The sequence below is a fragment of the Oncorhynchus mykiss genome, chromosome 16 (genome assembly GCF_057628025.1).
Source record: "Oncorhynchus mykiss isolate SJ-2025 chromosome 16, ASM5762802v1, whole genome shotgun sequence".
Lineage (NCBI taxonomy): Eukaryota > Metazoa > Chordata > Actinopteri > Salmoniformes > Salmonidae > Oncorhynchus > Oncorhynchus mykiss.
In genome coordinates, this window is record NC_143037.1 from 27266721 (window position 1) to 27293787 (window position 27067).

At 40.5% G+C, this 27067-nt stretch overlaps 1 protein-coding gene across 50 annotated transcripts in view; it reads left to right on the forward strand.

Annotated features, from left to right (window-relative positions):
* cmn (calymmin) overlaps positions 1 to 27067 on the forward strand; it is a 70161-nt gene that overhangs the window by 16174 nt on the left and 26920 nt on the right. For 9 of the 50 annotated variants that reach the window (XM_090202452.1, XM_090202451.1, XM_090202468.1 and 6 more), the window contains 14 exons: positions 2850 to 2894; positions 2991 to 3098; positions 3315 to 3371; positions 9840 to 9890; positions 9996 to 10061; positions 11586 to 11636; positions 12659 to 12724; positions 12857 to 12895; positions 14192 to 14275; positions 19379 to 19408; positions 19503 to 19550; positions 19671 to 19721; positions 19823 to 19891; positions 21367 to 21435. In XM_090202452.1, coding sequence (XP_090058578.1) covers positions 2850 to 2894; positions 2991 to 3098; positions 3315 to 3371; positions 9840 to 9890; positions 9996 to 10061; positions 11586 to 11636; positions 12659 to 12724; positions 12857 to 12895; positions 14192 to 14275; positions 19379 to 19408; positions 19503 to 19550; positions 19671 to 19721; positions 19823 to 19891; positions 21367 to 21435 — 834 coding nt within the window. Of the gene's footprint in view, positions 1 to 1567; positions 1619 to 2849; positions 2895 to 2990; positions 3099 to 3314; positions 3372 to 3889; positions 4682 to 9060; positions 9124 to 9335; positions 9390 to 9839; positions 9891 to 9995; positions 10062 to 11585; positions 11637 to 12658; positions 12725 to 12856; positions 12896 to 14191; positions 14276 to 19378; positions 19409 to 19502; positions 19551 to 19670; positions 19722 to 19822; positions 19892 to 21366; positions 21436 to 21712; positions 21779 to 27067 lie in introns of all 50 variants that reach the window. The other 41 variants (XM_090202456.1, XM_090202473.1, XM_090202457.1 and 38 more) reach the window with 21 other exon arrangements.

The window sequence follows — 27067 nt, forward strand, 5'->3', positions numbered from 1 at the left end:
TTTACTTTCAGTGCAGCAAACTCTCTCCAGAAGTTCAGTGAGGATCTCTGAATGATCCAATGTTGACCTAAATGACTAATGATGATAAATACAATCCACCTGTGTGTAATCAAGTCTCCGTATAAATGCACCTGCACTGTGATAGTCTCAGAGGTCCGTTAAAAGCGCAGAGAGCATCATGAAGAACAAGGAACACACCAGGCAGGTCCGAGATACTGTTGTGAAGAAGTTTAAAGCCGGATTTGGATACAAAAAGATTTCCCAAGCTTTAAACATCCCAAGGAGCACTGTGCAAGCGATAATATTGAAATGGAAGGAGTATCAGACCACTGCAAATCTACCAAGACCTGGCCGTCCCTCTAAACTTTCAGCTCATACAAGGAGAAGACTGATCAGAGATGCAGCCAAGAGGCCCATGATCACTCTGGATGAACTGCAGAGATCTACAGCTGAGGTGGGAGACTCTGTCCATAGGACAACAATCAGTCGTATATTGCCCAAATCTGGCCTTTATGGAAGAGTGGCAAGAAGAAAGCCATTTCTTAAAGATATCCATAAAAAGTGTCGTTTAAAGTTTGCCACAAGCCACCTGGGAGCCACCAAACATGTGGAAGAAGGTGCTCTGGTCAGATGAAACCAAAATTGAACTTTTTGGCAACAATGCAAAACGTTATGTTTGGCGTAAAAGCAACACAGCTCATCACCCTGAACACACCATCCCCACTGTCAAACATGGTGGTGGCAGCATCATGGTTTGGGCCTGCTTTTCTTCAGCAGGGACAGGGAAGATGGTTAACATTGATGGGAAGATGGATGGAGCCAAATACAGGACCATTCTGGAAGAAAACCTGATGGAGTCTGCAAAAGACCTGAGACTGGGACGGAGATTTGTCTTCCAACAAGACAATGATCCAAAACATAAAGCAAAATCTACAATGGAATGGTTCAAAAATAAACATATCCAGGTGTTAGAATGGCCAAGTCAAAGTCCAGACCTGAATCCAATCGAGAATCTGTGGAAATAACTCAAAACTGCTGTTCACAAATGCTCTCCATCCAACCTCACTGAGCTCGAGCTGTTTTGCAAGGAGGAATGGGAAAAAATGTCAGTCTCTCGATGTGCAAAACTGATAGAGACATACCCCAAGCGACTTACAGCTGTAATCGCAGCAAAAGGCGGCGCTACAAAGTATTAACTTAAGGGGGCTGAATAATTTTGCACGCCCAATTTTTCAGTTTTTGATTTGTTAAAAAAGTTTGAAATATCCAATAAATGTCGTTCCACTTCATGATTGTGTCCCACTTGTTGTTGATTCTTCACAAAAAAATACAGTTTTATATCTTTATGTTTGAAGCCTGAAATGTGGCAAAAGGTCGCAAAGTTCAAGGGGGCCGAATACTTTCGCAAGGCACTGTATCTCAGACTGGCCAATAAAAGAAAAGATTAAGATGGGCAAAATAACACAGACATTGGATAGAGGAACACTGCCTAGAAAGCCAGCATCCTGGAGTCGCCTCTAAACTGTTGACATATTAATACTATATTAATGCTATATTTGATCTCAAGGTCATGGTGCAGGAGCTGGTGTACCCAAGAGATATGGAGCTAAACCTAATGGTAAATTCCTGCTAAAGTGTTTGAAAGTCCTGAAAAGTGTATCCAATATTTATTTTTTCTACACATAAATACCCCATTTAAAAAAAAGAAAGAAAAAAAAGAAATACAGATATATCTAATTTACCTAAGTATTCACACCCCTGAATCAATACTTTGTAGAAGCACCTTTGGCAGCGATTACAGCTGTGAGTCTTTCTGGTTCAGTCTCAGAGCTTTCCACACCCAGATTGTGCAACAATTATTTAAAGAATTCTTCCAGCTCTGTGAAATTGGTTGTTGATCATTGCTAGATAACCATTTAAGTCTTGCCATAGATTTTCAAGCAGATTTAAGTCAGACTAACTCGGCCACTCAGGAATATTCACTGTCTTCTTGATAAGCAATTCCAGTGTCGATTTGGCTTTGTGTTTTAGGTTATTGTCCTGCTGAAAGGTGAATTCATCTCCCAGTGTCTGGTGGAAAGTAGACTGAACCTGGTTTTCCTCTAGGATTTTACCTGTGCTTAGCTCCATTTTGCTTATTTTTTTTTATCCTGAAACTGCCCAGTCCTTAACGATTACAAGCATAGCCATAACATGATGCAGCCACCACTATGCTTGAAAATGTGGAGAGTGGTACTCCATAATGTGTTGCAATTAGATTTGCCCCAAATTACAACACATTAGGACAAAAAGTGAATTTTTGTGCCACAATTTTTGCAGTATTTCTTTAGTGCTTTGTTGCAAACAGGATGCATGTTTTAGATGTAAAAAAAATAATCTGTACCGTCTTCCTTCTCTTCACTCTGTCAATTAGGTTAATATTGGGGAGTAACTACAATGTTGTTGATCCATCCTCAATTTTTTCCTATCACAGGCATTAAACTGTAACTGTTTTAAAATCACCATTGGCCTCATGGTGAAATCCCTGAGTGGAACTTGTTGGGTTACACACTTTTCAGCTTTTAATTTGAATTAATTTGTAAAGAATTTTTAAAAAAAGAAGAAAATTCCGCTTTAACATTATGGGGTGTGTGTAGGCCAGTGACAAGAATCTAAATGTAATCTGTTTAAAATTCCGGTTGTGTAAAAATGTGTAATAAAGTAAATGGGTGTGAATACTTTCTGAAGGCACTATCTGATCTGTTGAATAGGAAGTGTCTACACTAAAACTATTATGGTGATTTTGCAGTAGGTCGATTAGGAATTTTCAGTCGGTCTAAATCGTAATTGTTTGTTGTTGTCATTTCCAGGTTATGGTGCTGGAGCTGGTGTGTCCAATGGACAAGGAGCTAATGGTGAGTCTACCCTGGAAGTAGATTCCATCCCAGGTAATACATGTCTCTTCTTGATTGTGCTGTGGCAAATTGATATGTTACTGGGATATGTTGTAGGTTATGGAAATGGATCACCTCAACCTCAAAATACTAAAGGTGTCGGAGCAGGTGCACCCATTGGAGGAACTGAAGCGTCCAAGGGAGGAGCTAAAGCACCAAATGGTGGTAAGCATTCACTGTCAAAAGCTGAGATTGTGTACATCTGCGCCCCTATGTTTCAACGTTTGTATTATTTCAAATAAAACATTTGCTCACTCTATCCGATGTCTGTCATTTTCCAATGTCTATCAATTGCCACTTTGATCTTAACTTGTAAGCAATGAATATTGTAAATGCGCACTTGATTTGTGAGCCAGTATTTTTAACTCTTGTGATTCCTAGGGTATGGTGTTCCTGCTGGTGTACCCAATGGACATTTGGCTAAAGTAGTCAATACTGGTAAATGCTCCATGTTGTCTGATTGTGGCCTCAGCTTTTCTGTCTTAACCAGTTTGAGTCCATTTTTGTTCTGTATGGTTGAGTTTATCTTGTATGTGGTTTGTCTCAGCATGTCCTACAATATGTGTCTTCTGATCTAATATGGGGGAAACTAGTAGTATGGTGTTTAAAGCATGTTTTCATGTTCTTCTTGCATGTTGTAATTTGTGTCAATCGGTCTGTACTGTACAGTTTGTCTCAGAGTAACTGTACTAAGGTATTATGGTGCATGTGTTTTATTTTATAAGCAATAATTGAGCAGTATTGCATTTCAGACTTCAAGCATGTCTTCCTGTTCTACTTATGCATGTGCTGTATGTCTGTCGTGGTTTGTGTTAATCGGTAAGGTGTCCCTTGTTTGTTTTTATCTCCTAAATGATCATGTCAAGATACTGTCATACTGCATGTTTCACTGTTGCACTTTTTCACTGATTAGTTATCTTTTAGTTGGTACAAAGTTACTGTGTTTTGGTTCCCAGGTTACGGCATGCCAAATGGATACAGCATGTCAAATGGTCAGGGTACTAAAGGTGTTGGTGCACCGAATGGAAAGGGCCCCAAAGGTGAAGTTCTTACTCCTGAAGCACTAAACCTTGCACCGGCACCTGAGCCAGGATTTGTAGTACCTGAGCCAACAAAGGGTGTAGCTCTAATCTTTCCACAAGGGAAGACATACCCTAAGCCAGCACCAGTTCCACAAGGGAAGCTTTTCACTAAGCCAGTACCTATAGTACCACAGGCAAAGAGTCCAAAGACAGCGCCAGAGCCAGCACCGGTTCCACAAGGAAAGACATACGCTAAGCCAGCACCAAAGCTAGCACCTGTCGTTCCACAAGGAAAGCCGTGCCCTAACAAAGCACCAGCGGCAGCACCAGTTCCACAAGGGAAGACATACCCGAAGCCAGCCCCAAAGCCAGCAGCTGTAGTACCACAGGCAAAGAGTCCGAAGCCAGCGCCGGTTCCACAAGGGATGCCGTACCCTGAGCCAGCACCTGTTGTTTCACAAGGGAAGCCGTACCCTGAGCCAGCACCTGTCGTTTCACAAGGGAAGCCGTACCCTGAGCCAGCACCTGTCGTTTCACAATGGAAGCCGTACCCTGAGCCAGCACCTGTCGTTTCACAATGGAAGCCGTACCCTGAGCCAGCACCTGTCGTTTCACAAGGAAAGACGTACCCTAAACTAGCACCAGAGCCAGCCTCACAGGCAAAAAGTCCAAAGCCAGTGGCACCAGCCGTGCCTCAAGGAAAGAGTCCCAAAGTACCAGATATGGGTAAAACTCTACTATTCTCTGCATGTCCATGAAATGGTGTGCCATGTTAATGGCATGCTTCGTATTTAGTTAGAATTTGTATCACACTGGGCAAGGGGTGTAAAAGCATCAGATTTTCTTATAGCATGTGAGTAGCTAGCTATGGAAATAACCTGTATTGAAATGGAATATCCTCACAAACAGAATAATGGTTTGGGATGTTCAATCCATGGGGGAATATTTTTAAACCAACCTTTACTTGGCGATTCTTCCTTCTCGACTTGGAAGGAACCGTTGTCTTCTGAATTCCTATGGCTAGTTGCAGCTGCATTTTGGAATTTAGGAAATGCTCTGTTAAATAAAAATATGTTTGTGCCATGAAGTAATTCAACAATGGACAGTGGGGTTCGCAATTATTGACACCCTTGATAAAGATGAGCAAAAATGACTCTAAAATAAATCATTCAAATACTGAGCTATATTTATTGTATGCAAAAAAACAAATTGGGAAACTATATTATGGTATACTCATACAATTGCTCATTGTGTACTCACACAAAATATAGGGGTCAAAATTGACACCCCTGTTTTCAATAACTTTCAATACCACACCTTGCAAGGATAAAGACACAGACTTTTTCTAAAATGTTTTATGGTTTAGAGAACACATTGGGAGGGATCTTAGACCATTCCTCCATACAGAGTCCTTCCAGATCCTTGATATCCTTTGCCTGCACTTATGAACTACACTCTTCAATTCAAACCACAGGATTTCAATGGATTTCAAGTCTGGAGACTGAGATGGCCATTGCAAAATGTAGATTTTGTGGCCAATTAACCATTTCTTTGTTGATTTTGATGTGTGCTTGGGGATGTTGTCTTGCTGGAAGATCCACTTGCAGCCACATTTCAGCCTCCTGGCAGGCAACCAGGTTTTTGGTTCAAATATCCTGGTACTGGGTAAAGTTCATGATGCCATTGACCTTAACAAGGGCCCCAGGATCAGTGGAAGCAAAATAGCCCCATAACATCAAAGATCCACCACCACATTTTACAGTAGGTACAGTGGTTCTTCCTTTAAAAATGTTGAGCTTATGCTGTTACCGTTTGTGGTAGATGGTGACAGATTGTGGTAAATTTCGTCATTCTGGCACCAATGGCTGACACTTAAATAACATGCCATAGAATTCTGCGGCACCCCTCAAGCTGTATGCCGCAACTTTTAAAGGAAGAACCACTATGTGGTTATTTTCTGCTCATGCATTCTAATTGAGAAGCCAAACCCACCACTGGTGTTCGTGGCCAAAGAGCTCTATTTTCATGTCATCTGACCAAAGCCCCTGTTCCAATCCAAGTATGGTGGTGGATCTTTGATGTTGTGGGGCTATTTTGCTTCCAAGTGGCTCTTGCAGCAAGACAACCCCAAGCACACATAAAAATCCACAAATAAATGGTTAATTGGCCATAAAAATCAACATTTTGCAATGGCCATCTCGGTCTCCGGACTTAAAACCCATTGAATTGAAGAGGGCAGTCCATAAGCGCAGATGAAATATATCAAGGATATGGAATGATTCTGTGTGGTGAAATGGCCTAAGAACCCCCCTAATGTGTTCTCCAAGTCATAAAACGTTCTAGAAAAAGGCTCCGTGCCATTATCCTCGCAGTTGAGCTATTGAGAACAGGGGTGTCAATCATTTTTACCTCTCCCTTTTCTCTGAGCAATTGTATTAGTATACAATATAGCTCAGTATTTTAATGTGTTATTTTATTCAGTCATTTTTTGCTAATCTTTCATCAAGAGTTTCAATCATTTCAGACCCCACTGTATAATGTATGCCACCATATTTTCGAAAGCACAAATGTGCCTTCCAAGTCGAGAATTAATGAAGTATCGCCAAGTTGAGGTTGGTTGAAAAATTATCTCCCTTGGACTGAACATACCAAACCATAATGGCTGGTCATGGGAGGATAATCCATTGCGTTACTGGTCATTTCCATAGCTAGTGAGTAGCTTCACCACTCAAATCTGGTATACTGTAAGTAGCATCATATATGGGTGAAAAAAAAGCTGACACTTTGTAGATTCCCAAATATAATCTTCTATCAGCAAAGGTCTAGCCAGTGATAATTCTCTGTACTAGGGACTAGATATCTATGGTCCTTCTCTTTTTAGAAAGCACTGACGGGTCAGCAATATCCTGTGGACAGGTAACCCCGACAACAGTCAAGCCCTCTAGTCTGAAGTTTTTTTTACACCCCTTTTCCCATGATCGGATAATAGTCTACTACTATGGTACTCATGTTTTAATGCGTTCTTAACATGTGCCGTGTTATACTACATGTATGGTCAATCTGCATCACTTGTTTCTAATTTGCTAGTCTAGAAATTGTCTACAAGGCATTGTAGTAGTCTAATCTAGACGTGACAAAAGCATGGATTAATTTTTCTGCCACATTTTTGGACAAAGTTCCTGATCTTTGCAATGTTACATAGATGGAAACAAGCTAATAATAATGATATGTGTGGGGTACAGAGATGAGGTAGTCATTCAAAAATGATGTTAAACAGTATTATAGTGCACAGTGGGAATCCATGCAACTTATTATGGGATTTATTAAGCACATGTTTACTCCTGAATTAATTTAGGCTTGCCATAACAAAGGGGTTGAATACTTACTGACTCAAGACATTTCAGTTTCTCATTTTTTATAATTTAATATTTTGAAAAATGTAATCCCACTTTGATATTATTGGGTATTATGTGTAGGCCATTGACAAACATATTAATTTAATATTTTAAATTCAGGCTGTAACAAAACTAAATGTATGTCTAAATCTGTTTACATGTTTGTTTTTTACCGTGTTTAACATAGTCTGCTTTAGTTTGTGGTGTTTTCTGTAGTTTAGACAATGAAGGCTTTGACAGTGCCTGTATTTACACATTTTGGGCTGAATCCTATCTCGAGATCCATGCAACCAAGTCAGATCTTCGCATAGATCATGCATTGAAATTATGTCAAAGAGAAATGTATGAAAAGTTTCAAGATAGAGGTACGGATTTTCATGTTGGGTTTCCACCCTGTGTGTTTTCAGTGTTTACAATGCAATTTTTTTTTGCACACCATGGTTGTTGTTCATTAGGTCATAGTTTTTTGTGTCCACCAAAATGTTTCTGTCCATTGATGTTCTAAAAAGAAGAGCCGTATGTGGGAACTTCACTGGGAATGTTTAATTTTAGGCAAATAACGGAAACCAGATGACCATTTACATATTTGTTTACAATTTCCAACTAAAATGACCAGTGGCTGTAAATGGTGATGACCTTGTGGCCCTTAGGTTATGTCACTGGAAGTGAGGTCCCTGAGAAAAAAAATGGTGGGTCGGGCACACCTCCTGGGAAAGGTGATTGGGGCGTAGACCCTGAAACTCAGGTGCCTAAAAGTACTGGACCCATGGTTACAAAGGCTGTGCCTGCGTTGGTACCTGAAACGATGGCAGCTAAAAAGACTGGTCCCATCGTCCCTGGAGAAACCCTGACTAAAAGTGCACCAGGGGTGGCACCGGAAGAAGTGAGCATTAAAAGTGAGCCTGCAGTTGTACCTGAAAAATCAGCAGTGGAACATGGGGTGCTGGAATCTAAAGTTGGGAGTCCACCTGCTAAACTAACACTTGATATTGTTTGCGTCTTTGGATGTGTAAGTGCTGTCATATAAACACAGTGTATGTTTGTCATACTGGTCCTTGCATATGTCTACACCTGTCCCGCACCTGTGTGATGTGTAGTGTATGTGTCCTCTGTGACATGTCAAGTCCTCTGTTTTGTCTTGTCAACAAGTTCATCCTATGTTGGTATCATTTATGGCACTGTCAGGTCTGTTTGAGTGTGTCACATTATTTATTTTGAATTGTTTTAGTGTGTTGGTTGTCATATTAATTTTATGTTTTTGTTGCATGCTTTCTTGTGGTGTTGGCTTTTCGCAAAATGTATTTAAGAAAATGTAGGTATATTAATGTCATGATGTGTTTTTTCTTATTGTACTTCTCATGTGTTGGTCTGTTGGAACTTCCGCTGGCGCACGGCTGCATCCAATGTTATTGGACATGAATAACCTAAATGATACCATATAGATTGTAGGTTCAAGTATTTGTTTGATGTTGAGTGTGAAGCCTGTGGTCTGTCTATGAAGTAATTGGTTGTTACAAGACATCTCTTTGTGTTTCCCTAGTTTGAGATCAGTTTCAATCAACGTTTTAAGTATGATGACTGGATTACTGGCGGTTATTTGTCTTGATAAGTCTGTGGTGTAGCCTGATATTTCTCTGCGAGTAAGTTGAGGGATGTATGTTGAGGTCGGCCTTGCCAGTCTTGTTTTATTGATACCGTTGTGACCCCTAGTAGATGGTGAAGGAGCTGGGAACCCCAATGGCAATGGGCAGGGAGCTAAACCAGCCAAACCTGGTAAACATCAGTTACTAGTAAAATATACAGTATAAATACACCCATAGATAAATACAAAGTATAACTAATGTAGAAATAGTTTGCTACCCCAGCACCGCATTTGTATTGTGCTATTAGTATAATTCTTGTTAGGTTTTGTCATTTTATTCATTTGTTTACTTGAATACATGGCATTCTATTTATATTGCATTTTTCTGACATGGATATTCTAGACGGTGGACCATCAGGAGTGCCAAATGGACAATGGGTGAAAATACCCAGTAATGGTAAACCAAGAGTACTATATGTTATTCACAGGTGATCTGAATGGCATTTATTGAACAATGTGCCATAATCACCTCAACCTAAATGGTTTAAAGTGCATGCTGTTTTTCTGTTTTTGCCTATTTGTGCAGTTCATGTTTTTGCATGGATATTGTTTGTCCTGGCATGGTAACAACTGCTGGAATGTCTTTGCTATTGTACGGTGAATGTTGAGTCTCACTCTGAGTGCATGACCTTTGACTCATGCTGCTTGTGACCCCTCTTCCCTAGATTGTTCACGTTGAGCACCTGCGACGTGTCCCACTTGGTTGACCTGTGCTGGTGGAGGAATTGTTCATTTATAGTGCTGAACCTAACTTGAACACAATAATATCATACGACATGTATAGGAGTTACACAGTTGTAGAACAGTTAACTCGTACCTGATTTCACTTTACACCATGTTATTTAAGGTTATGGTCCAGGAGCTGGTGTCCCCATTGGCTTGGGTGCTAAACCCAATGGTAAATTTGCCCTAATATCATACATTCTTGCCTAATATCATACATTCTTGTGCATGGCATCAATGAGGTCTTCCACACACTCAGCTTTCTGTGTATGATGATTAGGTTACGGAGGAGGAACTGGTGTAAACGGAGGTGGTGCCCCCAATGGCTATGGTGCAAAACCCAATGGTAAATTGTTACTGGTTAATTGAAGCAGTCATAGTAGCTATTTATTATAGATTATTTAAAGATTAATGTTACCATGTAGGCCCACAACATAACAGTCACTCTTATACAGTGCATTCGGAAAGTATTCAACTCCTTCCCTTTTTCCAAATGTTGTTACATTACAGCCTTATTCTAAAATGGATTAAATAGTTTTCCTCATCAAGCTACACACACTACCCCATAATGACAAAGTGAAAACAGGTTGTTAGAAATGTTTGCAAAAACAGCAATACCTTATCTACAGAAGTATTCAGACCCTTTGCTATGAGACTCGAAATTGAACTCCGGTGCATCCCGTTTCCATTGATCATCCATGATTTTTCTACAACTTGATTGGTGTTCACCTGTGGTATATTCAATTGATTGGACATGATTTGGAAAGGCACACACCTGTCTATATAAGGTCCCACAGTTGGCCGTGCATGTCAGAGCAAAAACCAAGACATGAGGTTGAAGGAATTGTCCGTAGAGCCCGAGACAGGATTGTGTCGAGGCACAGATCTGGGGAAGGGTAAGAAAAATGTCTGCAGCATTGAAGGTCCCCAAGAACACAGTGGCCTCCATCATTCTTAAATGGAAGAAGTTTGGAACCACCAAGACTCTTCCTAGAACTGGCTGCCCGGCCAAACTGAGCAGTCGGGGAGGAAAGGGCCTTGGTCAGGGAGGTGACCAAGAACCCGATGGTCATTCTGACAGAGTTCCTCTGTGGAGATAGAACCTTCCAGAATGACAACCATCTCTGCGGCACTCCACCAATCAGGCCTTTATGGTAGAGTGGCCAGGGGGAAGCACTCCTCCGTAAAAGGCACATGACAGCCGGCTTGGAGTTGCCAAAAGGCACCTAAATGACTCTGACCATGAGAAACAAGATGCTCTGGTCTGACGAAACCAAGATTGAACTCTGGCCTGAATGCCAAGCATCACGTCTGGAAGAAACAGAGCACGCACAACACTCCCCATCCAACCCGACAGAGCTTGAGAGGATCTGCAGAGAAGAACACCCCAAATACAGGTGTGCCAAGCTTGTGCCAAGAAGACTCAAGACTGTAATCACTGCCAAGGGTGCTTCAAACAAAGTACTGAGTGAAGGGTCTGAATACTTAAGTAAATGTGATTTTTCATATTATCATTTTTGTACATTTGCAAAAATGTCTAAAAATCTGTTTTTGCTTTGTCGTTATGGGGTATTGTGTGTAGATTGATGAGGGGGGAAATGTAATCCGTTTTAGAATAAGGCTGTAACGTAACAAAATGTGGAAAAGGTCAAGGGGTCTGAATACTTTCCGAGTGCACTACATGTGGTGATATAATACCCAATGCGGAATTCATTATAAAATAACTTTGGCAGAGATAATGGTGTGTGTGCAGGAGTTGTCTTTTATAATAAGTGTTTTTAGTGGGGGTTTTTGGTACACATTTTTACATGATTGTGCATGCTATCAATGAGATCTTCTACACACTTTGATTTCTGTTAATGGTGAATAGGTTACGGTGTCGGAGCCGGTGCACCGCACGGACGTGGAGCCAACCCCAATGGTAAACCTACTCTGTTTTCTTGTGTAGTTTTAAGCCTAAACAAAATGTTTGCCATTTCGTGGTGGCATCAGGTTTTCCAGTGCAATTAGGATGAAGGTTCATATTTTTTGTTGAGCTGTTGTCTTTGTCAATTTTAATGGTTTGTGGGAGTTTACTTTTATATTAAGTTTAGTTTTCATCATCATTCTTGTGCATGCCATTAATGAGGTCTTCCACACTAAGATTTTGGTTAACGGTCATTAGGTTACGGTGCAGGAGCTGGTGTACCAAATGGAGATGGTGTCCCCAATGGCTATGGTGCTAAACCAAATGTTAAATTGCTACTGTTTTGAAGAAGTCATATGTGGTTCTTGGAATAAAACCCCCAGGGTTGAATTCATTATCAAAATAATTTATTGTTGACGTTTCAGTCTTTGGTCACATACCTAAATGTTGACATGTGCAAAGGTAATAAAGTGTGCAGGAGTTGTCTTTTATATTTTAAATTACCCCACAATTTGAATTCATGTATAAAAAATGTCTAAGTGTGTGTGTGTGTGTGTGTGTGTGTGTAATGTATTTGTTTCTAACCCATTTATCGACTGTGTGCAATGCACTCAGTGGCTCTGTTTTGGAAATGCCTTTACAGATTGTCTTTTTAGAGGCTTCATTTCAAGTAAATCTGTGTGCCCTGACCGAATAAATGCATTTTACTAGTGTCATTGGCCACAATTCATCTCCATATGCGTCTCCGATTTTGCTCAATTTCATGTAAATGCTTGTCCAGGGTTCAAGCACCATTTTCTATTGCACTCAGTGACTAAGTTCTGCTGTTTCAGATATTAAGTAAAAGATATTCAGACTTTGTGATATATTTGTTATAGGATATGGAGCTGGGGTACGTCCGAATGGAGGGGGAGCTAATGCACCCAAACCAGATAAACGCCTTGTTTTTAAATAAGTTATGAGCCTTGCAACCTTTCTAACACCTGGCAGTGTTTTCTCTCTATAGTGTGTCGTAAATGTTGTCTTGTGATCCATAGGTGAAGGTGCTTTTGCAGGAGGCTATAATCCTGTTGCTGCTGGCTATGGATATGGACCTGGAGCAGGTAATGCCAATATTAACTGTACAATGATTGTGAGTGTGAACCATTTTCCATTTTTGTACTGAAGAAAACATGTTCAATATAGGCTATTAAAATGTCCTAATATAAATTCCTCGATGGATTGTCTTTGTGCAGGTGAAAATCCTTTCGCAGGGAAACCCAAACAACATAGTGGTGAGTACCCAGCTAGCACACAACATTCTAAGAGAGCATGCCCAAGCGAAAAACAATTAATTGTATTATATTACAAGTATACTTAAATATACAAAACATTAAAATAATATACTTCAAATATGAGATGTATATCTTATGTATACTATACATATAATATAATTACACTTCAACACACTTTAAAGTTTACTTTAAATTCATTGTTTTTTTTTGGTTTTTTTGTATACTATAAATATACAATTATCAACCTTCAATACACTTATTGAAAGTGTACTTCAAATTCATTGTTAAAGTATACTATATGTTCCCTATCATTAAACGTACACTCATTAAAACTGTACTAAAATTTCAAACGCTTTAATTGTAATTTAGTATATTAATTCTAAATGCACTTGGAGTTGAAGCATAGATTTATTTTTAAAGGAAACTCTGGTTGTGAGTGATCAAGTACACAGTGCCTTGCAAAAGTGTTCATACTCCTTGTATTTCTTCACACTTTTGTGTTACAAAGTGGGATTAAAATTGATTTGTCATTTGTTGTCAATAATGAACTCAAAATACTCATGTCAAAGTGGAAGGGGAAAAAAGTTTGATTAATAAAAATGTGATAAGTAGAGTCGTTGCATAAGTATTCAGGCCCTTTGTTTAAGCAAGCCTAAATTATGCTGAACAAAAATATAACATGCAACAATTTCAAAGATTTTACTGAGTTACAGTTCATATAAATAAATCTGTCAACTGAAATCAATTCATTAGGCCTTAATCTCTGGATTTCACATGACTGGGAACAAAGATATGCATCTGTTGGTCACAGATAAATTGCAACAAAAAGGTAGGGGTGTGGATCAGAAAACCAGTCGGTATCTGGTGTGACCACCATTTGCTTCATGCAGCGCAACACTTCTCCTTCACAGGGTTGATCAGGATGTTGATTGTGGCCTGTGGAATGTTGTCCCACTCCTCGCTGCCAAAGGTGTTTCTAGCATGTATTGTCTCGAGGAGCTGAATACTTTAATTTTACCAAATTGTTCAGAGAACTTTAAGAAACATAATTATTTTATAGGAATTTCAGTACTTCAACATAATGTTTCCTAGAGGTTCCCAAAGGTTCTATTTAAAAACCTCTGACTATATTCTGGGAGCGCTCTCCAAAATGTTGTGACATTACAGATGTTCTCAGAACATAAAGACAACTTAGAGAAACAACTATATTTTTGGACAATGTCATTACTTCATCAGAACATTTCACACAAGTTCTCATGTGGTTCTATTAAAAAAAAAATGGTTTTACTATTGTAGGTTATGGTCAAGGTGTCTACCATGGAGCTGGTTATGGCTATGACGCAGCTGCAAATGGAAATGGCTACGGTGCACCTGCAATTGGTAAGTTTAGCATCACACATTGTGTGACCAAACAAAGATATACACACATGCAAGAGGCATATCTCATCGGATACAAATCATAGATTGAATATATTTCAGAATTTTCTATGATTTTTTGGAACGCCACCAAGCTACCTTTTTCACATAATCGAGAACTAAGAAAGTATTGCCAAGAAGAGGTTAGTTGAAAAATCTATAGTGACGGTTTATATGGGGCTTTCCTGTAATGGACACCAAAAATCTTTGCTTATATCACATTATCTGGCCTACAATCTGTAGCTACATAAATGCTACCTCGTTAGAGGCATCCTACTGAGCACAAGATGTCTTGTGCTCAGTCGGATTGTTCAAAATCACGCTATTTTGTCTATCTTGTATCTGTACCAATTCAAGTTAGTTGAGTAGTCTATGCTGATGGAGAGTTGCCTGTTTTAGATATACTGGCTAGGACTGCTACACCTACATGTGAGAAGCCTGGTTTCTAAAATTGACTTTAACATATGGACCTTTCAGGCAAACCAGGACACTGCTTTTAGCCATGTCTTTTTCTAATAACAGTTTCAGACTCTGTAACTTGAGGGATACAACATTTACAGATCTGATTGAAAAGGGAAGAGGTGAAGGTATTACATTCCACCTCTGTCCCTAGTCAGTTGGAATGCCAAGCCCTAAACGTATGCTCAGGAAATGGCACCCGATTTACGGTGGAAGGGGTATGCCCTCATTTGCTTTATTACTCCAGTGCTTTTAAAGGGCTAGTTCACCCAAATTACAAATATGTTGGTTTCCTTACCCTGTAAGTAGTCTATGAACAAGGTATGGCAGCAGTTCTTGCCTTGATCTTGTGTATCTGGCCACTATTTCTAGAATTTGTGGCACAAATGCAAGTCAATGGTACCGATATTATAATTTTTCAATATTACAGTTGTCATAGCTTTACCTCCTGGGTGAGGATCAAAGAGACCCCCTCTCTCCTACCGGAGAGTCGTAAACTTCCTCTCTTGTGCACTGCAATATGGAGAAGTCAAAAATCCCACAGAGAGACTCTGCCCCAAAACTTTATGGAGATTTCACAATGTATATGTCAGAGTTACATCTAAATGTTGTAAAACTTATATGATTAAATATGAAACTATTTGTAAAAACATATCAATGTGATTTTAACCTTCTAAATGAGAAATTGTATTTGATATAAAGTTCAAGTCATGAACCATGCCCACATGAGAACAGACATTATGCCAGCGTGATGGAACGCCCCCTTTGACCAGAGCGCTTTTTAATTGACTCGTAACAACATTTTACATTAGACCAAGCAGACGGACAGTGTAAGCCTAACGTCACGAATGGTTAGACTCTACTAGACCAGACAGTGTGGAGCGGTGGCTATACGGCTGACAAATAGTTTAAAACTACTAGACCAGTATACGTGCACTAAATAGAGAAGACTAGACATGCACCGCCTGCAGATTTGCATGTAAAGTAGTCTAGAACTTTGACCATAGGCACGAGGAAGATCTTATCAAACGATCATTGGAACGTCTGATGTAACCAGTCTAACGGACACTTCCAGAACAAAGAAAGCTACTACTACAACTACTAAGGACATGGTGATCTCTGGTGGACCACCAGAGACTTACACAACCAGAGACTTTCTGTCGAACTATTCGTCACAGACGAATCGGGCAATTTCAAGAGAGAGAGACAAAGACATACAAGCGTAAATATTTACATTGCATTTCTAAATCCAAATGCTAAATATCCATTTTTACAATGAGCATATTATTCAACTGTATGTACGATACTTTGTCTCTCCTTCTCCTGCTATTTCTTTCCCCACCCCTTTCATTGTGTAACCAGCTGCCATATCGAGTTAGTCCACTAGGGACTTTATTGTTAGTAATCAATGTGTAATCTATCCTGTGTGTGTTTATGTAATTGTGTGATTATTTGGTAGTTAGTAAATAAATGATTTAGCCAATTTGTGCATCACTGAGTCATGTAGACTAGGGTTTATGCAGATTTATAGAATATTAGGACGTTCAGAATGAGACTGATATGAGGTAATAATAATTCATGCATGACTAATATGATAACGATATATTCTGATATTCTTGAGTTAATTCGGGAAAGGGTAACTTATTACATTTTTTTTGTGGTGCCCATGATTGCTTTGAGTTAATTGTTACGTGATTAATTTAATCACAAACAGTTGATTTGATAAGATAAGTCATTGCATTAATGATAGTCACGACACAGCACATTTTTATTTTTATTTTTTACCTTTATTTAACTAGGCAAGTCAGTTAAGAACAAATTCTTATTTACAATGACAGCCTAGGAACAGTGGATTAACTGCCTGTTCAGGGGCAGAACATTCACAAAGTATTCAGACCCCTTCCCCTTTTCCACATTTTGTTACGTTACAACCGTATTCTAAAATTGATTAAATAAAAAAAAAATCCTCAATCTACACACTATACCCCATAATGACAGTGAAAAAAGTTTTTTTTTTTTGGGGGGGGGGGGGGGGCAACTTATTTACATAAGTATTCAGACCCTGCTATGAGACTTGAAATTGAGCTCAGGTGCATCCGTTGATCATCCTTGAGATGTTTCAACAACTTGATTGGAGTCCACCTGTGGTAAATTCTATTGATTGGACATGCTTTTGAAAGGCACACACCTGTCTATATAAGGTCCCACAGTTGACAGTGCATGTTAGAGCAAATACCAAGCCATGAGGTCGACGGAATTGTCCGTAGAGCTCCGAGACAGGATTGTGTTGAAGCACAGATCTGAGGAAGGGTACCAAAAATGTCTGGAGCATTGAAGGTCCCCAAGAACAGTGGTTTCATCATTCTTAAAATGGAAGAAGTTTGGAACCACCAAGACTCTTCCTAGAGCTGTCCGCCCGGCCAAACTGAGCAATTCGGGGAAAAGGGCCTTGGTCAGGGAGGTGACCAAGAACCCGATGGTCAGTCTGACAGAGATCCAGAGTTCCTCTGTGGAGATAGGATAACCTTCCAGAAGGACAACAATATCCGCGGCACTCCACCAATCAGGCCTTTATGGTAGTGGCCAGACGGAAGCTACTCCTCAGTAAAAGGCACATGACAGCCCGCTTGGAGTTTGCCAAAAAGCACCTAAAGACTCTCAGACCATGAGAAACAAGATGTTCTGGTCTGATGAAACCAGGATTGAACTCTTTGGCTTGAAAGCCAAGCGTCACGTCTGTAGGAAACCTGGCACCATCCCTACGGTGAAGCATGGTGGTGGCAGCATCACGCGGGGATGGGGATGTGGGGATGTTTTTTGCAGCAGGGACTGAGACTAGTAAAGGATGATCACTCTTGGACTCAATATACAGTTTTTTTGTCAAATCAAAATGTTCTGAAAAAATGTCAAATCCAGTACTATAATCAAGCCACATTTTTCTGCGAAAAATTCATGAAATAGTTTTTTTCCTTCATAAAATAAAACATGTATTTGTCACATACCTGTTGTATTCGGCGCATGTCAAATGTCAGTCAAATGCTTACTTACAAGCCCTTAACCAACAATGCAGTTTTAAGAAAATACCTAAAAAAAGTAAGAAATAATTAAAGAGCAGCAGTAGAATAACAATAGCGGGGCTATATACTGGGGGTACCGGTACAGAGTGAATGTGCTGGGGCACTGGTGGGTCGAGGTAGTAACTATGCATAGATAATAACAGAGAGTAGCAGCAGGGGGGGGGGGGGGGGTTGGCAGGCAATGCAAATAGTCTGGGTAGCCATTTGATTAGATGTTTAGGACTCTTATGGCTTAGGGGTGGAAGCTGTTTAGAAGCCTCTTCAACCTAGACTTGGTGCTCCGGTAACAGAGAGAACAGTCTCTGACTAGGGTGGCTGGAGTCCATTTTTAGGGCCTTCCTCTGACACCGCCTGGTATAGAGGTCCTGGATGGCAGGAAGCTTGGCCCTGGTGATGTACTGGGCTGTACGCACTACCCCCTGTGGTGTCTTGCGGTCAGAGGCCGAGCAGTTGCCATACCAGTCAGTGATGCAACCCGTCAGGATGGTCTCGATGGTGCAGCTGTACAACTTTGAGGATCTGAGGACCCATGCCAAATCTCTTCAGTCTGAGCTTGTTGTCATTGCAGGCAATCTCAACGCTGTGCATTACAGCGAAGACATCCTCCTCATGTGGTTTGATGGTTCGTCGGAGTGCATAGCAGGATTTCTGCTATGCAGAGTCCCACTCCTTGAAAGCGTAAGCCGTACCGTTTAGCTCAGTGCAGATGTTGCCTGTAATCCATGGCTTCTGTTTGGGGTATGTACGTACAGTCACTGTGGGGACTTATTGATGAAGCCAATGACTTATTTGGTGTACTCCTCAATGCCATCAGAAGAATCCTTGAACATATTCCAGTCTGTGCTAGCAAAACAGTCCTGTAGTTTAGCATCTGCTTCATCTGACCACTTTTTTATTGACCGAGTCGCTGGTGCTTCCTGTTTAATGTTTTGCTATACCCCATAATGACAAAGCAAAAACGGGTGTTAACTTTTGTCCTCTGAAAGTATTCCTTAATTTTTTTTTATACACCATCAATCTACACACAATACCCCAAAATGACAAAGCAAAGGTTAAATCTATTTTTGCTTTGTCATTATGGGGTATTGTGTGTAGATTGATGAGGTGTATTTATAACAGGCATGAGGTGTATTTAACATATTGATGAGGTATATTTATAACAGGTAAAAACCTGTTTTTGCTTTGTCATTATGGGTTATTGTGTCTAGATTGATGAGGTGTATTTAAAAAAAAAAAAGTTTTATCATAAGGCTGTAACGTAACAAAATGTGTAGACAAGTCAAGGGGTCTGAATACTTTCTGAAGGCACTGTATGTGCTAGATTTAACTATAATGTGTGATCTGTGATCCTTTAGATATTCAGAGAAAAATTAGGATGGATTATAGTACTGGATTTGACAATTCATTCATATTTAATTTTTTTTTACAATAGAACATTTTGATTTGACTAAAAAACAGTATTGAGTCCAAGAGTGAGTGCCCTAGTTTTCAAAATAACAGTGAATGTCAAACGTTTCATCTTTCTATCAAGGTGTGCCTGCTGGTATGGAGGGAAAATCAGGTATGTTATAGACAAATACAACATCAGTCCTAGCCTCCCACCATGTCGAGCAATCAATCCATGCCAATGAATGAATCCATACATCCTAATGCAGGTGGGGTTGGTGCAGGACTTGAAGAGCCTGCAAATGGCGGCAAATATGGTGAGAAGGGCCCCCTCAAATTTTTAAGAACAAATTAGTGCATGACAACACTGAATGGATCAGAATAATAGTTTAAAACAAAATCAGAACTGCCTGCATTCCCCTCATTTTCTTTAACAGGTGGTTCCGGACCTTATGGTGGAGCACCAATCATTCCTGCTGGACTGGATGGTACGATTACACCCATATCTATACACAGTGCTTATCTCGTGTACAGTGTGGGTGTACACTCGTATACACAGTAGCTGAAATGCGTCTCTCCTCCTTGACAGGAACAAGTCAGTTTGAACCTCAACCCGCTGGCCTACGTCCTGATGGGAAATCAGGTGGAATATATGGTGGTGAGTTGGTTGTACACAAACACATTTTCTTCAGGAAATGTACCTTTTCTAAATGATATGTAAAGTCAGCAAAAAAAGAAACGTCCCTTTTTCAGGACCCTGTCTTTCATAGCTAATTTGTAAAAATCCAAATAACTTCACAGATCTTCATTGTAAAGGGTTTAAACACTGTTTCCCATGCTTGTTCAATGAACCATAAACAATTAATGAACATGCACCTGTGGAACGGTCATTAAGACACTAACAGCTTACAGACGATAGGCAATTAAGGTCACAGTTATGAAAACTTAGGACACTAAAGAGGCCTTTCTACTGACTCTGAAAAACACCAAAAGAAAGATGCCCAGGGTCCCTGCTCATCTGCGTGAACGTCCCTTAGGCATGCTGCAAGGAGGCATGAATACTGCAGATGTGGCCAGGGCAATAAATTGCAATGTCCGTACTGTGAGACACCTAAGACAGAGCTACAGAGAGACCGGACGGACAGCTGATTGTCCTCTCAGTGGCAGACCACGTGTAACAACACCTGCACAGGATCGGTACATCCGAACATCACACCTGAGGGACAGATACATGTGGGCAACAACAACTGCCATCACCAGACGTCACCGGCAACAACGTTGCATATGGGCACAAACCCACCGTCGGTGGACCAGACAGGACTGGCAAAAAGTGCTCTTCGCTGACGAGTCGCGGTTTTGTCTCACCAGGGGTGGTGGTCGGATATGCGTTTATCGTCGAAGGAATGACCGTTACACCGAGGCCTGTACTCTGGAGCGGGATAGAGTTGGAGGGTCCGTCATGGTCTGGGGTGGTGTGTCACAGCATCACCGGACTGAGCTTGTTGTCATTGCAGGCAATCTCAATGCTGTGCATTACAGGGAAGACATCCTCCTCCCTCATATGGTACCCTTCCTGCAGGCTCATCCTGACATGACCCTCCAGCATGACAATGCCACCAGCCGTACTGCTCGTTCTGTGCGTGATTTCCTGCTTGACAGGAATGTTAGTGTTCTGCCATGGCCAGCGGAGTGCCCGGATCTCAACCTGTTGGATTGGAGGGTAAGGGCTAGGGCCATTCCGCCCAGAAAGGTCCGGGAACTTGCAGGTGCCTTGGTAGAAGAGTGTGGTAACATCTCCCAGCAAGAACTGGCGAATATGGTCTAATCCATGAGGTCGGAGATGCACTGCAGTACTTAATGCAGCTGGTGGTCAGATACGGTCTGTTACTTTTGTTTTGACCCCCCCCCCCTCCCTCCCTCCCTTTGTTCAGGGACATGTTATTCCATTTCTGTTATACACGTGGAATTTATTCAGTTTATGTCTCAGATGTTGAATCTTGTTATGTTCATAGAAATATTTACAAATGTTAAGTTTGCTGAAATTAAACGCAGTTGACAGTGCGAGGACGTTTCTTTTTTTTTAGTTTGTGTAAAATTTAAATGGAGTTTACTCTTTTGCTCTGTCGGTCACAGGATTGGGTGGGCCATATGGTGGTCAGCCCCTCGGAATGGGCTCAGAGGCAACATCTCAGGCCAAATATGGTGAGTGAGTTGCTTGTGGTGGGGCTCAGGGTTGCATTTCTCCAATGATACATATTTACAGGAAAATAACGAGAAACAGGAAGATAAATGTATAACTGATGCTGCCTCGCTTTGTGGACCTTTTTCTCATCAAGCTTTAGAAATTCGCAATTGTCCACATAATGTGGAAATTTGTCTTTGGCTTTGCATTAACATCACAGCAGAGTGACTCACAATGAACAGTAGTCCACTCCCTCTCTTGCTTCGTGCCCTAATACATTATCTTGCTCTGACTCAGGCATTGGGGGGTTGCCATTTGGTGGTCAACCCCTCGGGTTGGGGACTGATGGTGCAGGCAAGTATGGTATGTGTATGGTATATGTACGCCTGCTGCATCTACGGGTAACAGCCAAAATAACGTAAACACTTGAGGATTTGTATTTATTAAGGATCCCCATTAGCTGCTTCCAAGGCAGCAGCTACTCTTCCTGGGCTCCATCACCATTAAGGCAGTTATATACCATTTTAAATATGACATTACATTTCACAACACTTTTCACAACACATTGTGTTCACTCAGGCCACTACTCTACTATCACATACAGGTATCTATCTGCAATACAAAATCCATGTGTATGAGTGAGTGTCTTATGTGTGCTTGTGTGTGTCTCTTCACTGTTCCATAAAGGTGTATTTTTATCTGATTCTACTGCTGGCATAATTTACATGATGTGGAATAGAAATCCATGTGGCCATGGCTCTATGTACTACTGGGCACCTCCCATACATAGTCTGTTCTTGACTTGGGTATTGTGAAGAGACCTTTGGTGACATGTCTCGTGGGGTACACATGGGTGTCTGAGCTGTGTGCTAGTAGTTTAAACAGACACCTCAGTGCATTCAGCTTGTCAACACTTCTAACAAAAACAAGTAGTGATCAAGTAAATCTCTCCTCCACTTTGAGCCAGGAGAGATTGACATGCATATTATTGTTAGCTCTCTGTGTACATCCAAGGGCCAGCCGTGCTGCCCTGTTCTGAGACAATTGCAATTTTCTGAGGTCCCTCTTTGGGGCACCTGACCACACGACTGTACAGTAGTTCAGGTGCGACAAAACTAGGCCTGTAGGACCTGCCTTGTTGATAGTGTTGTTAAGAAGGTAGAGCAGAGCTTTATTATGGACTGACTTCTCCCCATCTTAGCTGCTGTTGTATCAACATGTTTTAACCATGACAGTTTACAATCCATGGTTACTCCAAGCAGTTTAGTCACGTCCACTCAATTTTCACATGATTTATTACAAGATTCAGTTGAGGTTTAGGATTTAGTGAATGATTTGTCCCAAATAAAATTGAAATGTTTAGGACTAACTTATTCCTTGCCACCAATTCTGAAACTGACTGCAGCTCTTGGTTAAGTGTTGCAGTGATTTCACTCGCTGTAGTCGCTGACGTGTATAGTGTTGAGTCATTTGCATACATACACACTGGCTTTACTCAAAGCATGTCATTAGTAACGATTTTTAAAAATAAGGGACCTAGACAGCTGCCCCGGGGAAGTCCTGATTCTACCTCGATTATGTTGGAGGGGCTTCCATTTTAGTGATAATGCCTGAGAAGCCAGTGTTTGGAGGATATATTGGCATGGGTGTTGTTAGCAGCAAACCATGCCAATATATCCTCAAAACACCGGCTTCGAGGCTATTATCACTTTTAGACAACGGGTTACCAACACATTTAAATAATGATTGACATTTTCATTAATGTTATTTCAATAAATGTATTCATACTATTTCATCCTTCCACAAGATATAGTCCCTAGTGTTGCTACCCAAACCGGCTGTTCGTTTGTTCTTTTGGTTTGGTTGCTAGAGACTCGACCCAGTCATTGTCTTTTTGTTCTGCATCCATGAACGCAACCCAGTCATTCGTTCTAAATGTTCCATTGCCATACTGGCTGGCAACGTTCTTATCCCTTTCTTGCTAGCTAGCCAACTACAGCTAACTTACAGTCACGTCAAAAAGTGCATTCAGAATCACACCAAAGTAGCTGCATTTGCATAAGCTGTTTTCTAGAGACATTTATTTGGATACGTCCATAACAATGAGCTAATAAGACACGATTTCGCCTGGCATAGAAAATGTGCACTCTCGTCAGGACACTGTTGCTCAGAAGAGCTAGCCAACAAACAGCTAGCACAATCACTTCAAACTCGAGCTGGAAAGACTACAAACTAGCTGCACTTCGTTTCGTTTTTACTTTATTTCAATTGAGAAAAAAAAAAGAAACCCACACACTGCTCTTTAATAAGCTTTACGTATCGGCCTCAAGGACTTCGTCAGAGCTTTTGTGCTCACTATTTGAGAGACCGGGATACTAACAAATACCCACCAACAAACTTTATTTTATTTTTTTTCCATTTGGGGAGGAATGGGAGAAGAGTTGTCAGACTTTACGGCATTCCTCAATGACATTGACCCCAATCTAAAATTCACTATTGAATGTGATACTCCTTACTTCTATGTGGATTGAAAAATCAAATGGAACCTTGTTTACAACTCTGTATAGAAAAGAAACAGACAGAAATAGTATAGTGCAGGGGAACAGCTTCCACCCTGAGAAATTAAAAAGAGGACTTCCAAGAAGCCAGTTTTTCAGATGGTCCTCTGTGGGAGTGGCATATATGGCACAATCTAGAAAAAGCAACGGAGATGCGCAATAGCTTTCTAAGAAGAAGCTACTCTCCACAATGTGTGGATGAAGCTCTTGATTTGGCATTGGGGAAAACACGAGATGAAATGCTACAAAAAAATAAGCACTAAAGCTAAAGAACACTAATGTTCACCACAACATATATGTTGATTTTGCACAAAGTGGGAGATGCTGACAAGAGGAACTGGCATGTTTTACCATCAGACCCAGCTTTGCCAGCTGAATTTAAGAATCCACCACTTATTGTATATAGAACAGGTCACAATTTCCGCGATAAATTGGTCCATACCCTCTTCGGAATGGTAGCTATAAATGCAGAGGTTGCGCACAGTGAAACAATATCATGAAGTGTGAATATTTCTGCCACCCACATACAGGAAAAAGGTTCCAAATAAATTACATTATTATGTGCTCCACCACCCATTACAGGTTGCAGGCACTGGTTCAAGTTTGAAGCATTTAAATGTATTTTTTTGTGGGTAGATCAGCTTTAATACTGAAGATAAATTGTAGCTTCCATCAATGTAACCGTCTGCATCATTTCCAATCCCCCATATATATATTACATACGGTTACACGGTTACATACACTGATATATATATATATATATATATATATATATATATATATACACGTACGCACACAGTACCAGTCAAAAGTTTGGACACACCTTCTCATTCAAGGGTTTTTCTTTATTTTTACTATTTTATACATTCTAGAATAATAGTGAAGACATCAAAACTATGAAAAAGCACATGAAATCATGTAGTAACCAAAAAAGTGTTAAACAAATGAAATTATATTTTAGATTCTTCAAAGTAGTCACCCTTGCCTTGATAACAGCTTTACACACACTTGGCATTCTCTCAACCAGCTTCATGAGGTAGTCACCTGGAATGCTTTTTCAACAGTCTTAATGGAGTTCCCACATATGCTGAGCACTTGTTGGCTACTTTTCCTTCACTCTGCAGTCCAATTCATGCCACACCATCTCAATTGGGTTGATGCCGGGTGATTGTGGAGGCCAGGTCATCTGATGCAACACTCCATCACTCTTCTTCTTGGTCAAATAGCCCTTACACAGCCTGGAGGTGTGGTTTGGGCCATTGTTCTGTTGGAAAAACAAATGACAGTGGGACTAAGTGCAAACCAGATGGGATTGGTTATTGTTGCAGAATGCTGTGGTAGCCATGCTGGTTGTGTGCCTTGAATTCTAAATAAATCACAGTGTCACCAGCAAAGCAGCATCACACCACCTCCTCCATGCCTAATGGTGGGAACCACACTTGCAGAGATCATCCGTTCACCTACTCTGCGTCTCACAAAGACAAGGCAGTTGGAACCAAATATCTCACATTTGGACTCATCAGACCAAAGGACAGATTTCCACCAGTCTAATGTCCCTTGCTTGTGTTTCTTGGTCCAAACAAGTCTCTTCTTATTATTGTTGTTGTTTAGTAGTGGTTTCTTTGCAGCAATTTGACCATGAAGGCCTGATTCACACTGTCTCCTCTGAACAGTTGATGTTGAGATGTCTGTTACTTGAACTCTGTGAAGCATTTATTTGGGCTGCAATCTGAGGTGCAGTTAATTGACCATTTCTGAGGCTGGTAACTCTAATGAACTGCAGCAGAGGTAACTCTGGGTCTTCCTTTCCTGTGGTGGTCCTCATGAGAGCCAGTTTCATCATAGCGCATGATGGTTTTTGCGAATGCACTTGAAGAAACTTTCAAAGTTCTTAATGTTCAGTATTGACTGACCTTCATGTCTTAAAGTAATGATCAACTGTCGTTTATCTTTGCTTATTTGAGCTTTTCTTTCCATAATATGGACTTGGTCTATCTTCTGTATACCACCCCTACCTTGTCACAACACAACTGATTGGCTCAAACGCATTAAGAAGGAAAGAAATTCCACAAATACAATTTAAACAAGGCACACCTGTTAATTGAAATGCATTCCAGGTTACTACCTTATGAAGCTGGTTGAGAGAACGCCAGGAGTGTGCAAAGCTGTCAAAGCTGGTAACCGGTAACCCGGTGGCTACTTTGAAGAATCTGAAATATAAAATATATTTTGATTTGTTTAACACTTTCCTGCTTACTACATGATTCCGTATGTGTTATTTCATAGTTTGATGTCTTCACTACTATTCTACAATGTAGAAAATAGTACCAATAAAAACATTTGACTGGTACTGTATACATACAGTGCCTTGCGAAAGTATTCGGCCCCCTTGAACTTTGCGACCTTTTGCCACATTTCAGGCTTCAAACATAAAGATATAAAACTGTATTTTTTTGTGAAGAATCAACAACAAGTGGGACACAATCATGAAGTGGAACGACATTTATTGGATATTTCAAACTTTTTTAACAAATCAAAAACTGAAAAATTGGGCGTGCAAAATTATTCAGCCCCCTTAAGTTAATACTATGTAGCTCCGCCTTTTGCTGCGATTACAGCTGTAAGTCGCTTGGGGTATGTCTCTATCAGTTTTGCACATCGAGAAACTGAAATGTTTTCCTATTCCTCCTTGCAAAACAGCTCGAGCTCAGTGAGGTTGGATGGAGAGCATTTGTGAACAGCAGTTTTCAGTTCTTTCCACAGATTCTCAATTGGATTTAGGTCTGGACTTTGACTTGGCCATTCTAACACCTGGATATGTTTATTTTTGAACCATTCCATTGTAGATTTTGCTTTATGTTTTGGATCATTGTCTTGTTGGAAGACAAATCTCCGTCCCAGTCTCAGGTCTTTTGCAGACTCCATCAGGTTTTCTTCCAGAATGGTCCTGTATTTGGCTCCATCCATCTTCCCATCAATTTTAACCATCTACCCTGTCCCTGCTGAAGAGAAGCAGGCCCAAACCATGATGCTGCCACCACCATGTTTGACAGTGGGGATGGTGTGTTCAGCTGTGTTACTTTTACGCCAAACA